A 15094-nucleotide genomic window follows, 5' to 3' on the forward strand; every position below is an offset into this window, starting at 1 on the left:
TTAATGAAGATATATCAATAGAGACAATAAAGTGAAGTTACAAGCTACTACATACATTAAATTGGGAAGTACCCATGCAGCAGCAGTAAGAAGAAGTTTCAGAAAAGGATGCATTTTTGGCACAAATGGATCTCTCCCGATTTCACTGCATGAAATTTAAAGGTCCCATTGGATTAACTAAACATAGAACAATAGCTATTGTATTTGTTAGATGGGACAAAAGAACTTACAAAAGTTTAAATCGACAGGCAACTTGCAGGTGAATCTGTGGAAAACTAAGATAGGGTTTGCAATAAAACAACCAGTTTTGGTCATACAAAGAAGAACAATCAAATATTTGATAGTTTGTATTTATTTATAGCCATTCCAACTATAAAAAAAACTTACATATAAATCAACTTAGCCACAACTCAACATAATGTAATGTGTTATTAAATCATACATGTTAACAAAACCATTAAAAAACAAACAAATGACTTAGCAACTCTAGAAAGGTTTATATAAATAAGGTCAAACAGAACCTGTTTAATTTGCAATCATGTTTTTTTTTACTTTCTTTTAACTAGAACCATAAAATACCAACAAAAGATCTTTTTAATAATTTTTATTATTTTGTGAATCAATCTGACGACAGAATAAAAGACCCTGCATATAAGAGAGCATTAACTACCTGTACCAAAAAATATTCAAGTTCTAGTCAAACAAAAAACTAAAATTGTATATAAATACAAGAAATTAATATTTGGACGGATGCTGGTGACTATAAATGAAGACACCTTTAAACAAACTCTTGTTATTAAATATCATAACAGTACTTATTTCTACTTTTATTTTACATTATGTTTTACCTCAGGGAATCTGTTTCCTTCATGAAGATTTATATTTTCATATGCTTTAGGTATGGACACACCATTAAAAACTAAGTGCTTAAGACATTTTTGTTGAAACAAATAAAACAATTACTGGTATTTTATTTGGATTAAAAAAATAGGAATTTGGAAACAAACAGGTGACTTATAAAATTTGGACATAAACAGGCAACTTATAAAAATCCTCTTATATACAATTATCCAACAAATATTGTTTTAATAGACATTATAAATATCCAATTGTTAGCACTATCCCAATGTGTTTGAGCTGATTAATATAACACAAATATACAAACTTTCCATATGTTACATCAAAAATAAAAACAAAGATGTTAGTTGAAACAGTGGCAAGATTGAACCCAAATTACTGACATTTCACAGAATAAAATCAATCATAAATCTAACAGTGGTGTAAGGAAAGACCTGAAACATTACAAAATATGAAGAGAAAACAATAAAATAAGTGGTCCTTTCATAAAGTGTTACCAAATTATTTGACTTGTACAAAATATTAAAAAAAAGATATACTACTTTTTTTTTAACAACCATTCACTTACATGACCAGTACACAAAATCAAGGAAAACATCTGTGTTTAAGTATTATGTATTAAAACATTGATAAAATTACAGGCCAACAAAGAAAGTCACTTTTAAAAAAAAAGATTATTTATCAAGATTTGTTTATTTAATAGTGAAAAAAATGGTTCCAAGGTATGTAAACAAAAAATTAGTAACACTAAAGGAAATGCCCATTTCCACAATTTTTAATTACAGTTTTTTCTTATTCAATCCACAAGTAAAACTCATCTGACAGTCACTAGATTGCTTTGAGGGCAGATTCTACATAACAGTAACCTGTATCTTACAATAAAGCACTACCAATTTTTTAAAATGGTCCAGGAAAAAAACCTTTAATATAAAAGTTTAAAGTAATTGTAAATGTGTCTAAGCTGAACCCTTTATTTATCAGAAATCAGTCTGAAGTTTTGTAACATCTAAGCTGAACCCTTTATTTATCAGAAATCAGTCTGAAGTTTTGTAACGTCTAAGCTGAACCCTTTCTTAACCAGAAATCAGTCTGAAATTTTGTAACGTCTAAGCTGAACCCTTTATTTACCAGAAATCAGTCTGAAGTTTTGTAACGTCTAAGCTGAACTGTTTAGTTACCAGAAATCAGTGAAGTTTTGTAACGTCTAAGCTGAACCTTTTCTTTACCAGAAATCAGTCTGAAGTTTTGTAACGTCTAAGCTGAACCCTTTCTTAACCAGAAATCAGTCTGAAATTTTGTAACGTCTAAGCTGAACCCTTTATTTACCAGAAATCAGTCTGAAGTTTTGTAACGTCTAAGCTGAACCCTTTAGTTACCAGAAATCAGTGAAGTTTTGTAACGTCTAAGCTGAACCCTTTCTTTACCAGAAATCAGTCTGAAGTTTCGTAACGTCTAAGCTGAACCCTTTCTTTACCAGAAATCAGTCTGAAGTTTTGTAACGTCTAAGCTGAACCTTTTCTTTACCAGAAATCAGTCTGAAGTTTTGTAACGTCTAAGCTGAACCCTTTATTTACCAGAAATCAGTGAAGTTTTGTAACTTCTAAGCTGAACCCTTTCTTTACCAGAAATCAGTCTGAAGTTTTGTAACGTCTAAGCTGAACCCTTTCTTTACCAGAAATCAGTCTGAAGTTTTGTAATGTCTAAGCTGAACCCTTTCTTTACCAGAAATCAGTCTGAAGTTTTGTAACGTCTAAGCTGAACCCTTTCTTTACCAGAAATCAGTCTGAAGTTTTGTAACGTCTAAGCTGAACCCTTTCTTTACCAAAAATCAGTCTGAAGTTTTGTAACGTCTAAGCTGAACCCTTTCTTTACCAGAAATCAGTCTGAAGTTTTGTTACGTCCAAGCTGAATCCTTTCTTTACCAGAAATCAGTCTGAAGTTTTGTAACAAGACAAACAATGAATTATTGATAATAATTAGCCCATTGTAAGCTAAAACATGTTTTACTCTGAACAAATCTTTAGAACAAAAGGGGTTGGGTTCACTTAACGCAGATTTCTCTAGATTCCATTTTTCATGATATTCATTCCATGTGGGGAATCATTGTGTTATGAACTATTAAATTCTTGGTTGCAGACCTTGCTCATAACAAATCAATGTCAAATTTCATTATTTTTTAGATACAAGGTTAAGATAAGAGTTGAAATAATATCTATAATTAACTACAATATGAGTCACTTATTATAAAACAGGGTTGCTATTTAGCTTAATTCTTCATTTGATACATTTCTAGAATATAAACCAAAGTTTACAAAGTAAATAAAGACAAAGTAAGAATACACAAAAATTGGACGGTTCCAAATGAATTATAGTACTTGTATAGTAGGTATTAAAACATATTAATAGCAAATAAACAAAACATTTACATCAAAATTGAAAGTATCACAGTTACGCTTCATTGAATATAAACTTTATCACAATAATATAAAACTAAATGCTATATCACAGCCTCATATAAGAATGATTTGAAGGAGTTTCTATTTCTATATGGTTATATCATACAAAAAAAGTCTTCAATTTGTAAAACATTTCTTATCCACATAATAATGATTTGTATTTTGCATATCAATGATCTTCATAGTTCCAGTGAGAAATAAGCTAAAGGCAAATACTGGGAAAATCAGAATAACCATGTGATAACATGGAAATTTACATAAGCACTAAATTTACTTAATTAATAAAGATAAAAATAATTAAGACCTGGGTGATGAATAAATATTGTATTCCAGAAAGTTTCCATCTTGATTTGATCTAGATTTACATAATTGTCACACAAGAATTTACAATGTAACTGCAAATTGCTATAAATGCATAGAAGTCAAAAAGATCATTGTCACATTTATGTTTTATTTCTTCCATACACACATTTTTCAATAACTGAAATTTGTGAAAACAAAATGATCTAGATATGACCAATAAAATTTTAATATATATTTTTATTCAAAGGATCTTCAGAACACAAAATTCCCATCATTTGATGTTTATCCTCATTTTACTGCATTATTCAGTATTATGTGAACATATTTTGAAAAAAAGTAGCTGGTATCAGCAGTTTTGTAAAAAAAACTTTCCCAGCAAACATATAAGGCATCTCTATGGATTACTTATAACATATATTTATTTAAAATACATATTGATGTCTCTTTCCATTGAACTTAGCTAGCATGGCATATACACATTATATACTAACAATTGTAACAATATCCTATCATTTTACAAATTTTTTCGTGAAACTGGGTAATGGCCGTGATGGATTCAAGTTCCCATTGTGTAAAGGAGAGTTTGGTAATGGATCAAGTTTTTGGTGACTGCCATTCAGATTTGGCGAGCTTGAATGTTTCATCGGTAGATTCTTTTCCCCTTTCTTTGGTTTCTGAAATCAGATAAAAGATAGATGATAAATGATCAAAGAATTTTTTGTTCTGTAAATACCAAACATTTCTTTTAATAATTTGGACACAACTTTATTTGGATCACTCCTCATCAATTGGTAAAAAAAAACTTTGAGACTGTTACTTATTTGAAATGTCTGATATAAATATAAAATATGATGAAACAATAATATTTATCTAAAGGATGCTATCCCCTGCTTATACTATGACATTTCCATGTTCAGTGAACTGCATAATCGGTGTCGAATTATGTTGGTATTTGAAAGCCACTGATAAGTCTAACTGGAAGCTTAATACAAAAATTTAAAGAGATGATTTTCCTTTCCTATAGTTAATTATCCTTTTTTAGTAGGTGACATCCCTTGTCACCAACTTGTGGTGTTATATATCTCAACGAGTGATGTGTGTATGTAACAACATATTAGATTTTAGTGAGAGAAATTTATGTATTACTGAAAAGGGTTTTAGATGTCAAACTAGTCAAACATTTACTAAATTTTATCATATAACTCAACATGCAGACATCTTATACGTTCAGGTATTTCACATTCAATCTTTTATGGTAATATTTTTACAAAGCACAAAAATGTCAGTATTCACCTCAAAAGCTAACAAAACCTTTCAACAGACTTATTAAGAAGGGATATATTTAAAAAAGATACTGTTGTCAGGTCATTAAAGATTGTATATTTTGGCCTTAATCAGGGATCTCCATGGATGAAAATTGAACCATGGAGGAGTTTTCATCATCATAAAACGTATCAACGCCGTACAGTGTAGCGCGATGTAATGTATTTGATCCCTCCACATAAGTATAGGTGAACATGCTAATGCATTGCTTATTTGAATTATATTTATTGGAATTTTCATTATAAATACTATATAGAAGTATATATATTTTCAATAATTGCCGTTTTTAACCCTTCAAAGGCCAAGCCCTCATGCCCCTCCCTTTCCCTTAGTAGATAATAACCAAAAGCTGTCACGAAGGTCCCAATGTATTTTTCTTGCTATTATCTGGTAATTGTTATGGGGGTTAAAAATCATGAGGAGCTTATTTTTCACTGACACTGTCAAATTCAGAAGTCATGAACCCATTACCGGTATAGCTGGTTTGCAGTAGCCAGTAACTACAAAACGAGTCGTACAGGTTATTTAAAAGGTTAAAAAGATTTGTAAAGCAAACGTTGTCAAATGAAAAGGTTTTTAATTACTTTATCTAGCAAATCGATGCTATACAAAATGCATCTTTTGAGTCTGAATAGAAACTGGAAGTGCAGATGTATCAATTTGATTGTAAAATACGAAATGAATTCGGAATTACGATACGATATTTCTTTACAGGAAATATTAAAAGTTTTTACTTTTTAACTTTTAAAGTAATTCTATATTATCGTTACAATACAGCAGTACTCTAGTTATTTGCGATGAAATAACAATTAGTGTTCTTCGTCTTATTTTGTACTTCTTTAAAAAGGGGGATGCTGATTGTGTAAGTCAAAATAAAAGCATGTGTTCGACTTGTTAAAACTTTGTAATTGGATTATTAATTTATTTATTTAATCTGAATTATCATAAGCATTTGCGGAAACTTAGTTAAATAATTCGACAAAATAAATCGTTTATCTTCAGAGACTTCAGATAATATTCTCCTGTCTGGTTTGTTGATCTACCTGTACAAGCTCAGGTACAAGTGATTAGCGATCTTAATCCGGTTATTCCTCAGGCGTTAGAATTGTATTGGATTATACTATAAAAACAGCCTGAGGGTTATGCAATTTACATGCATTTGATTAAAATTGCTAAAAAAATGACGTCAGGCTATAAAAACTTTCACAGTTTTGAACGATGGCGGAAGACAATTGAACGATTGCGCGAGTCATTTGACGATGGCGCAAGACATTTGAACTATGGCGGGGCGCCATCGTTAAACAGGCCATGGAGATCCCTGCCTAAATATTGATTCATGATGGTATAATACTAAACACCTAACAGGAAGGAGTGTGCCTGATATTCATGTGATGATCTTTCAAGCAGTTTAATTGAGGTCTGGACCTGGCATGTCAGTAAAAGCTAGTATTCTGTTGTTATTGTCATTTTGTTTATTTTCTTTTGTTTCATATTCTGATATCAGACAAAGACTTCTCTTAAACTGAGTTTTACTGTGAGTATTGTTGTACATTAGTTTTTTATAGTGGCTAGAGGTATAGAGGGAGGGTTAAGATCTCAAACTAGATGAGCGACACGAATGGCCCTGTCCCAAAAAGTTGAAATTTCACTATAAACACATGTGGACACAAACATGATGGTAGTCTCACATATCAAAAATCAGCTCAAAATCTGGAGGGAAATAGAGAAAAGATCCGTATAACTGTGATTTTCAATAATAAAATAAGTGGAGCGGAACGAAACTTAAAATTTAACTCATCATAGTTAACTCACATACCAAAAATCAGCCCAATATCTGAATGCGTTTAGAAAAAAAGTCTGTATAATGGTTTGTTGCGGAATGACGGAAAGACGGAAAGACCGAATTTTGGACAAGGGTAAAACTATATGGCACCGACAACTTCGTTACAGGGCCATAGTAACATGTTTAACCTCACCACAATTTTGCCCCTATCCCAAAACAGGAGCCTCTGGCCTTTGTTAGTCTTGTACAATTTTTAATTTTAATTTCTTGTGTATAATTCAAAAATTCAAAAATTCCAGCTAAAACAGGTAAAAAAGAGAGTAACAACACACAAGCTTACCTTTTGTTGCAATGGGTTCATTACTCCGACATTGGGAGTTGTGTTGAATACTTTGTTGAAATTAGTTTCTCTGTTGACTAGTTCCATTTGGTAATACCTTTTCTCATCCTGGAAAAATGATTAATACAAATTTTAAACCACAGTTAAACCTGTATTAAGAGATCACTCAATTAAGAAGGCAAAAAAGGTCTCTTAACACAAAGTTGGTCATCAATTGCAAAAGTAATTTTGACAATTTTTCATCCTATTTCTTGACCCCATGGTACCAGCAAACTAGTTTAACCCATGTTGTGTTAGTTTGATGTTAATTTGTTAAGGTCCAATCTCCAAGAATAACATGCCTGCCTGGTGGATGTGAATTTCAGTTTCCAGACTTTTCCTCTGAAGTCTGATTTGTGTCACATGATCAATTGTTCACTCTAGAAATTATTAGGACTTATAAGAATTTCCTAAGTCAGAGGCATGTAGTTCATTCGTTGTTTTTGGTTCATTAATAACTTAGAGTTATAAGAATTTTCTAAGTCAGATGCATGTAGTTCATTGGATGTTTTTGGTTCATTAATTACTTAGACTTATAAGAATTTCTTAAGTCAGATGCACATAGTTCACTGATTGTCCTTGGTTCATGTCTGTTATAAATCAGGAGCACATAGTTCACTGGTTGTCCTTGGTTCTGTCTGTTATAAATCAGGAGCACATAGTTCACTGGTTGTCCTTGGTTCATGTCTGTAAAAAATCAGGAGCACATAGTTCACTGGGTGTCCTTGGTTCATGTCTGTTATAAATCAGGAGCACATAGTTCACTGGTTGTCCTTGGTTCATGTCTGTTATAAATCAGGAGCACATAGTTCACTGGTTGTCCTTGGTTCATGTCTGTTATAAATCAGGAGCACATAGTTCACTGGTTGTCCTTGGTTCTGTCTGTTATAAATCAGGAGCACAAAGTTCACTGGTTGTCCTTGGTTCATGTCTGTTATAAATCAGGAGCACATAGTTCACTTGTTGTCCTTGGTTCATGTCTGTTATAAATCAGGAGCACATAGTTCACTGGTTGTCCTTGGTTCATGTCTGTTATAAATCAGGAGCACATAGTTCACTGGTTGTCCTTGGTTCATGTCTGTTATAAATCAGGAGCACATAGTTCACTGGTTGTCATTGGTTCATGTCTGTTATAAATCAGGAGCACATAGTTCACTGGTTGTCCTTGGTTCATGTCTGTTATAAATCAGGAGCACATAGTTCACTGGTTGTCCTTGGTTCTGTCTGTTATAAATCAGGAGCACAAAGTTCACTGGTTGTCCTTGGTTCATGTCTGTTATAAATCAGGAGCACATAGTTCACTGGTTGTCCTTGGTTCATGTCTGTTATAAATCAGGAGCACATAGTTCACTGGTTGTCCTTGGTTCATGTCTGTTATAAATCAGGAGCATATAGTTCACTGGTTGTCCTTGGTTCATGTCTGTTATAAATCAGGAGCACATAGTTCACTGGTTGTCCTTGGTTCATGTCTGTTATAAATCAGGAGCACATAGTTCACTGGTTGTCATTGGTTCATGTCTGTTATAATTGTTTTGTTATTAATTAGGCTTTTTGTTTTCTCAATTGTTTTTCTTAATATTTTTCTTGTGAGGGCCTTTTCCAGCTGACTACACAGGTTTTTTTCTTCTTATTGTCGAAGGCTGTATGGTTGCCTATAATTGCTTACATCCACTTCATTTGAACTTTGGTGGTGGATAGTTTATTATACTTATTATATTATTTTTAAATGGTTACGTTTGTGTGTACAGCCAACTGTTTCCCCCTCCACACTTATCCTACTGGTACCAAGTTTGGTAATACTTACAATTAATTGTTTCATTCTCTGTTCTTTTTCAATGATTGAATGTCTTAGTTGTTCTATCAATTCAAGATCCTCTGGTCTTGATTCCCTATTACGATACCTCTCTGAGGCTTCTTGTAAACTGAAAATATATATATATATAATTAAACCTATAAAAAGTGTTTCAAAATAATAATATAATTAAACCTATAAAAAGTGTTTCAAAATAATAATATAATTAAACCTATAAAAAGTGTTTCAAAATAATAATATAATTAAACCTATAAAACACAGACAGTGGGTTGAAAACAGTTAACAGAATAATTTTATCTCAAATAACAGTTAACAACACTTTAAAAAAAGACTAAAACAGGTTAACATAAAAAGATATTGAGACAAGACAAGACAATTCTATAAATTTTCAATATCTAAAATAATTATTTTATAGTCTTTAGAGTCTTCCATACTTACGCTATCTGTGTTTCTGATATTTTATCTTTGAGTATTTCTTGAGCTTCAGTAAAATCTTCCATCATTTGCTCTATCTCCTTGTTGTGGTCAGTTTTCACATTCTCTAAATCATTTTTAAACTGTTTGGTCATAACTTCTTCTTTTTTCCTGTTCAAAATGTACAGAATTATTAATGATAATTGCTCTTCCACAAATAATTTGCCTTTCATAGCTTATTGTGTAAATTAATAATAAATTTATGTCAACATTTTGCCCTGCAAATATAACAACATTGTTTATTTGACAAGCTGTCATATTCAACAATTTTAGGGCATTAAATGGCAAACATATACATTATTTTAAGCATCATTTATTTATATTCATGTTTTGATGGCAAAAAGTTTCCATTACAACCTTTTTCTCCTATGAAGATTTATTTCTTATTTCCCTTAAGAGTGTGCTATATGGATAAGTTATAACAGAAATGTGTTAAATGGGTTTCAATGGTCAAAACATAATACTTTTCCCTTGTAGCAAAAGACTTTCATGTTTTCTTGAATAACATACAAAACATGAATGCAGGACAGAAAGTCACAAACAAAAAGTCACAGACAAAAAGTCACAGGATAAAAAGTCACAATTCAGTTTTGAGATTAATTTTCTTTGGAAAAGAAAACATTTATTTTGGAAATATTTTTTTGTATTTTTCTTTAAGTTTACACTCATGTTCCATCTAAAAAATTCTTGATGCCACTAGAGATCTTTAGCATTGAAAACGTCTGATTTTTATGTTTGACAACAGAATCAGACTTAAAAAGTAAAACTGTTAATTTGTAAAAGAGAAGAAGAATGTTTTGTGGTATTTTCTATTTTAATAAAATATCATTTTTGCCATAAAATGAATAGGTTTGATAACACCAATCAATATTTAATTTCAATAATAAACTTGCAAAATGTTTATCTATCATATATCAAAATTAAATAACTTGAGTTGATATCAAGCAATGAATATCAATAGAATTTACCTTTGCCAATAAAGCTAAAACACTGGAAATTTGAAAGTTATTTCAATCTGAACTCAAGGACTAAGCAATATGTTGATGTATTTAGCACAATTACAAAACACATGGACTTCTATGACTGAATCAGTGATGAAGATTATAGACTTTTTAGTTTAAATTGGTCTGATATTTTTAATACAATTATATGAACTTCTGTGCTATTTTCTATTGTAGCATTATCTTTGCATTTTCTAAAAAATTTGTTATAACAAAATTAAAGAAATGACATTAAACACTATATTTTGAAAAATTACAGTAATCAGCACAGAAAGATATCAAATATCTATACAATACAGCTGATAAAGACAATTTCAATCTTTATTGATAAGTAACAAATTTTAAATACTTCTTAGGAGTCATCCACAATTGCCAACCAATTTCCAAAGTGTACAAAACATAGACTTGGGGAAAGGGGTTAAAAATCAACATTTTTGCCGTACACTTATTTTTCAATTTTCTGGAATTTTTTTGGTTTTAGCAGGGTTTTTTTCATTACCGTGATTTATCATCTATACGTTTGAAAATAATGTGAAATTGTACATAAAAGTAGCCTGTTTTAAAATATAAGTGATACCGATTTTGATGGCTCACAGTTCGATATGTTTATTTTCAAAGCAAATGTCTATATTAAACTAAACTACAATAGACATGATCTTCTTTTTATTAAGAATGATTGATTCTTGTCTTGAAATCTGAAAATGGTTGATGTACACTTTTTGTTGGAGGGTGTGGGGTCTGAAAAAGTGTATGTTTTGTACACTTTGGAAAATGATTGACAAAAATGACCCCATAAACAAGAATGTGTTTATAGTACACAAATGCCCCACTCACACCATCATTTTCGATGTTCAGTGGGCTGTGAAATTGGTGTAAAAACTCTTATTTGGCATTAAAATAGGAAAGATCATATCACAGGGAACATTTGTACTAAGTTTCAAGTTGATTGGAGTTCAACTTCATCAAAACTACCTTGACCAAGAACTTAAAACAGAAGCAGGACAGATGGGCGGACGAATGAACGATAGAACAGAAGAATGAACAGATGCACAGAACAGAAAAAATAATTTTCTAGATGTAATTATTGTTGAACCAGTATGATTATATTTCCAGCCCCTGGAAAAGTGCAAGATTCAGATTTATGGCATGTGTAATTCAATCATTAATTCTAAAATATTATTTTTTCACAGTAAGAAATATATTTTATACAGTTATCTTGTCAACAAGGGTGTATGCAGTATACTATATATTTTATACAGTTATCTTGTCAACGAGGGTGTATGTAGTATACTGTATATTTTATACAGTTATCTTGTCAACAAGGGTGTATGCAGTATACTATATATTTTATACACTTATCTTGTCAACAAGGGTGTATGCAGTATACTATATATTTTATACAGTTATCTTGTCAACAAGGGTGTATGCAGTATACTATATATTTTATACATTTATCTTGTCAACAAGGGTGTATGCAGTATACTATATATTTTATACAGTTATCTTGTCAACGAGGGTGTATGTAGTATACTATATATTTTATACAGTTATCTTGTCAACAAGGGTGTATGCAGTATACTATATATTTTACACAGTTATCTTGTCAACAAGGGTGTATGCAGTATACTATATATTTTATACAGTTATCTTGTCAACAAGGGTGTATGCAGTATACTATATATTTTATACAGTTATCTTGTCAACAAGGGTGTATGCAGTATACTATATATTTTATACAGTTATCTTGTCAACAAGGGTGTATGCAGTATACTATATATTTTATACAGTTATCTTGTCAACAAGGGTGTATGCAGTATACTATATATTTTATACAGTTATCTTGTCAACAAGGGTGTATGCAGTATACTATATATTTTATACAGTTATCTTGTCAACAAGGGTGTATGCAGTATACTATATATTTTATACAGTTATCTTGTCAACAAGGGTGTATGCAGTATACTATATATTTTATACAGTTATCTTGTCAACAAGGGTGTATGCAGTATACTATATATTTTATACAGTTATCTTGTCAACAAGGGTGTATGCAGTATACTATATATTTTATACAGTTATCTTGTCAACAAGGGTGTATGCAGTATACTATATATTTTATACAGTTATCTTGTCAACAAGGGTGTATGCAGTATACTATATATTTTATACAGTTATCTTGTCAACAAGGGTGTATGCAGTATACTATATATTTTATACAGTTATCTTGTCAACAAGGGTGTATGCAGTATACTATATATTTTATACAGTTATCTTGTCAACAAGGGTATATATTTGTATTGAGTCTGCTGACCCAACTGAATATGTGTCTGCAATAAAAAATTTGGTAGAGTTTGAAACAGTTAAAGGTACCTACTTGATTTGAAGATTAGCATCACTTCTAACTTTGAGTATTTCCTTCCCTTTTCCCTCCAACTCTCTAAGTAATCTTTCAATATTGTCTTTCAGATCATGTATTTCATCTTTAAGGTTGTTTATATGTCTTTCTCTATGGCCTATTTCACTTTGTAACTCTTCTGTTTTCATTTGATGATCTTTGTCCTAAATACACAGAATTAATTAATACATTAAGATTTTTTTTAACACAGAACACCTCTTTATGTTATTTTGTGAATCCTTTGGTGTTTTTTTTAATTTGTGGTTCAAATCTTGCACATCTTTAAAAACCAATGATAGTTGTGCATTACTTAGGGTTATTTTTTTTTAATATTTAAAAAGATATCCACTTAAAAAAAAATCAACTCTATACTTATTCTCCTAGCACGAGTATGAAGTATAAGGCAGTGATTGGCATTCCAAACAAGAGGCTCGTTAGAGCTTGGATCCCTCACCTGATATTTTTTTTAGCCCAATTCATTCATCAATCATGATTTATATTTTTGAGTTAAAATGTATATCTGTGTTTGCTTAAAAATGCTACAGTTTTTCTTTTAGCCATTTATACCTCAAAATAAATATCTAAGTAATTTTCTTAGTTTTTTTTAAGTCAAAGGACCATAACTCTGTTGAAAATCATCAGACCTAAACAAAATTTGAACTTGATCTGCAATTTGTCTTGATAAAACTATAAACCAATTTTTAAATCAATATTTTCAAGCGTGACGGAAAAAGTGTAGGAAACTTGTTATTTGAGTTCATTTTCTAAGTCAAAAGACCATAACTCTGCACAAAATCATCAGACTGGAATGTTTTATTACTAGTAAAAATCAAAATATAGACATAAAATGGAAAATTGTGTTAAAATTTCATAGAGATTCATTCACTTAAACAATCCCAACCTTACTTTAGTGGTTATAAACCTTGTGTTAAAATTTTATAGATTTCTGTTTACTCATACTAAAGTAAACATCGGGAAACCATCTGTCTTTGGACAATGCTGACAACAACAGGATACCAATATGCGACTGCAAAAACACCAATTTAGTGGCAGCAACCCCACAATGTTTTGTTTGATTTGTCTGAAAATTTCAGGGCTGATAGATCTTGACCTGTTTAACATTTTTACCCTATGTCAGATTTACTCTAAATGCTATTTTGATATATAAGCCAAATACTGAGTTTGACCCCTATGTTCTATTTTTATCCACGACTTCCATGTTTGTTGTTGGATCAAAACTTTGGATACATTTTATAAACTAGATACTCTAAGGAACATTCATTTAATGTTTATAGGTATTTGGCGCAGTGGTTTCAGAGGAGAAGATGTTTAAAATAGATTACTACAAACAACAGACGAGGACAGACGCCACGTGATGGCATAGGTTAACATGGTTCTGTTTGGGACCAGTAAGCTATAAAGGGTCTGAACTGGTAAAGTTTTTGCATTAAATTTCAAATTGTGTTGTTTCAAAAATACATGCTTTGCTTTATTACATGCGTAAGAGTGTTATTGTAATATAACGAAATTCTTTCTTATTATCAGTAGAAAATAAAGTCAAACCTTCTGCCTTGAAATTTCTATTGATCTTTCCAGCTCTATCCTAGCTGTGTGCATCTGTGAAGCATGGCTCTTTTCTACTTCTTCTACAAACTGTTGATGCTGAGTTGATAGCTCATCTCTAATATTAGCTAAAATTAATATACCAATATTACACTGATAATACTTCATCTACATTAGCTAAAATTAATATACCATTATTACATAACACTGATAATACTTCATCTTAATGACCTTCATTCTGCCATTTTTTATACAACAAGTTTACAAGCTTTCCTTATTTCATCTAAATTTCTTCTTACTTAGTGTCATTAAAATAATATATATATCATTGTTACTAAGACTACAATCACTGATTCCTGTAATGAAATATTAGATTTTCTAGGTGTAGTCCAATTTCCTGTCTTCTCAAAGGTTCTGATTTTTACTTTTTGCCCATTTTGTTAACAATGTGAATCCATAAATGGTGCAAGACATAGCAATCAAAATTTCTGGATTTCATTTTAAAAAAGAACAAATACATTCTTACTTGCATCGTTACCATCGTATAAATTACAAAGTAAAGTAATACCTTTACATGGAAATTAACACCCTCATAAGATTTGCATAAGATAGTGTAATAGAATAGATCCTTCAAATAAAACTTAAATGACTGTCCCTAAAACATAAATGCTTAGCAAACAATTTACATTTATTTTGATCTTAAGATATCTATTTTAAATTTCATTGAGTTGTATTGCTGTCTTAAA

At 30.9% G+C, this 15094-nt stretch overlaps 1 protein-coding gene across 1 annotated transcript in view; it reads right to left on the minus strand.

Annotated features, from left to right (window-relative positions):
* Nucleotides 1-334: 334 nt before the first annotated feature.
* Nucleotides 335-15094, minus strand: part of LOC134715441 (protein FAM184A-like) — a 36017-nt gene continuing 21257 nt past the window's right edge. Inside the window, exons 12-17 of the mRNA XM_063577618.1 lie at nt 14349-14476; nt 12765-12949; nt 9354-9500; nt 8907-9024; nt 7064-7171; nt 335-4291 (exon numbers count right to left, since the gene is read on the minus strand). Coding sequence (XP_063433688.1) covers nt 4127-4291; nt 7064-7171; nt 8907-9024; nt 9354-9500; nt 12765-12949; nt 14349-14476 — 851 coding nt within the window. The 3' untranslated portion in view covers nt 335-4126. The remainder of the gene's footprint in view (nt 4292-7063; nt 7172-8906; nt 9025-9353; nt 9501-12764; nt 12950-14348; nt 14477-15094) is intronic.

Source organism: Mytilus trossulus, chromosome 4, assembly GCF_036588685.1.
Source record: "Mytilus trossulus isolate FHL-02 chromosome 4, PNRI_Mtr1.1.1.hap1, whole genome shotgun sequence".
In the NCBI taxonomy this organism is placed as follows: domain Eukaryota; kingdom Metazoa; phylum Mollusca; class Bivalvia; order Mytilida; family Mytilidae; genus Mytilus; species Mytilus trossulus.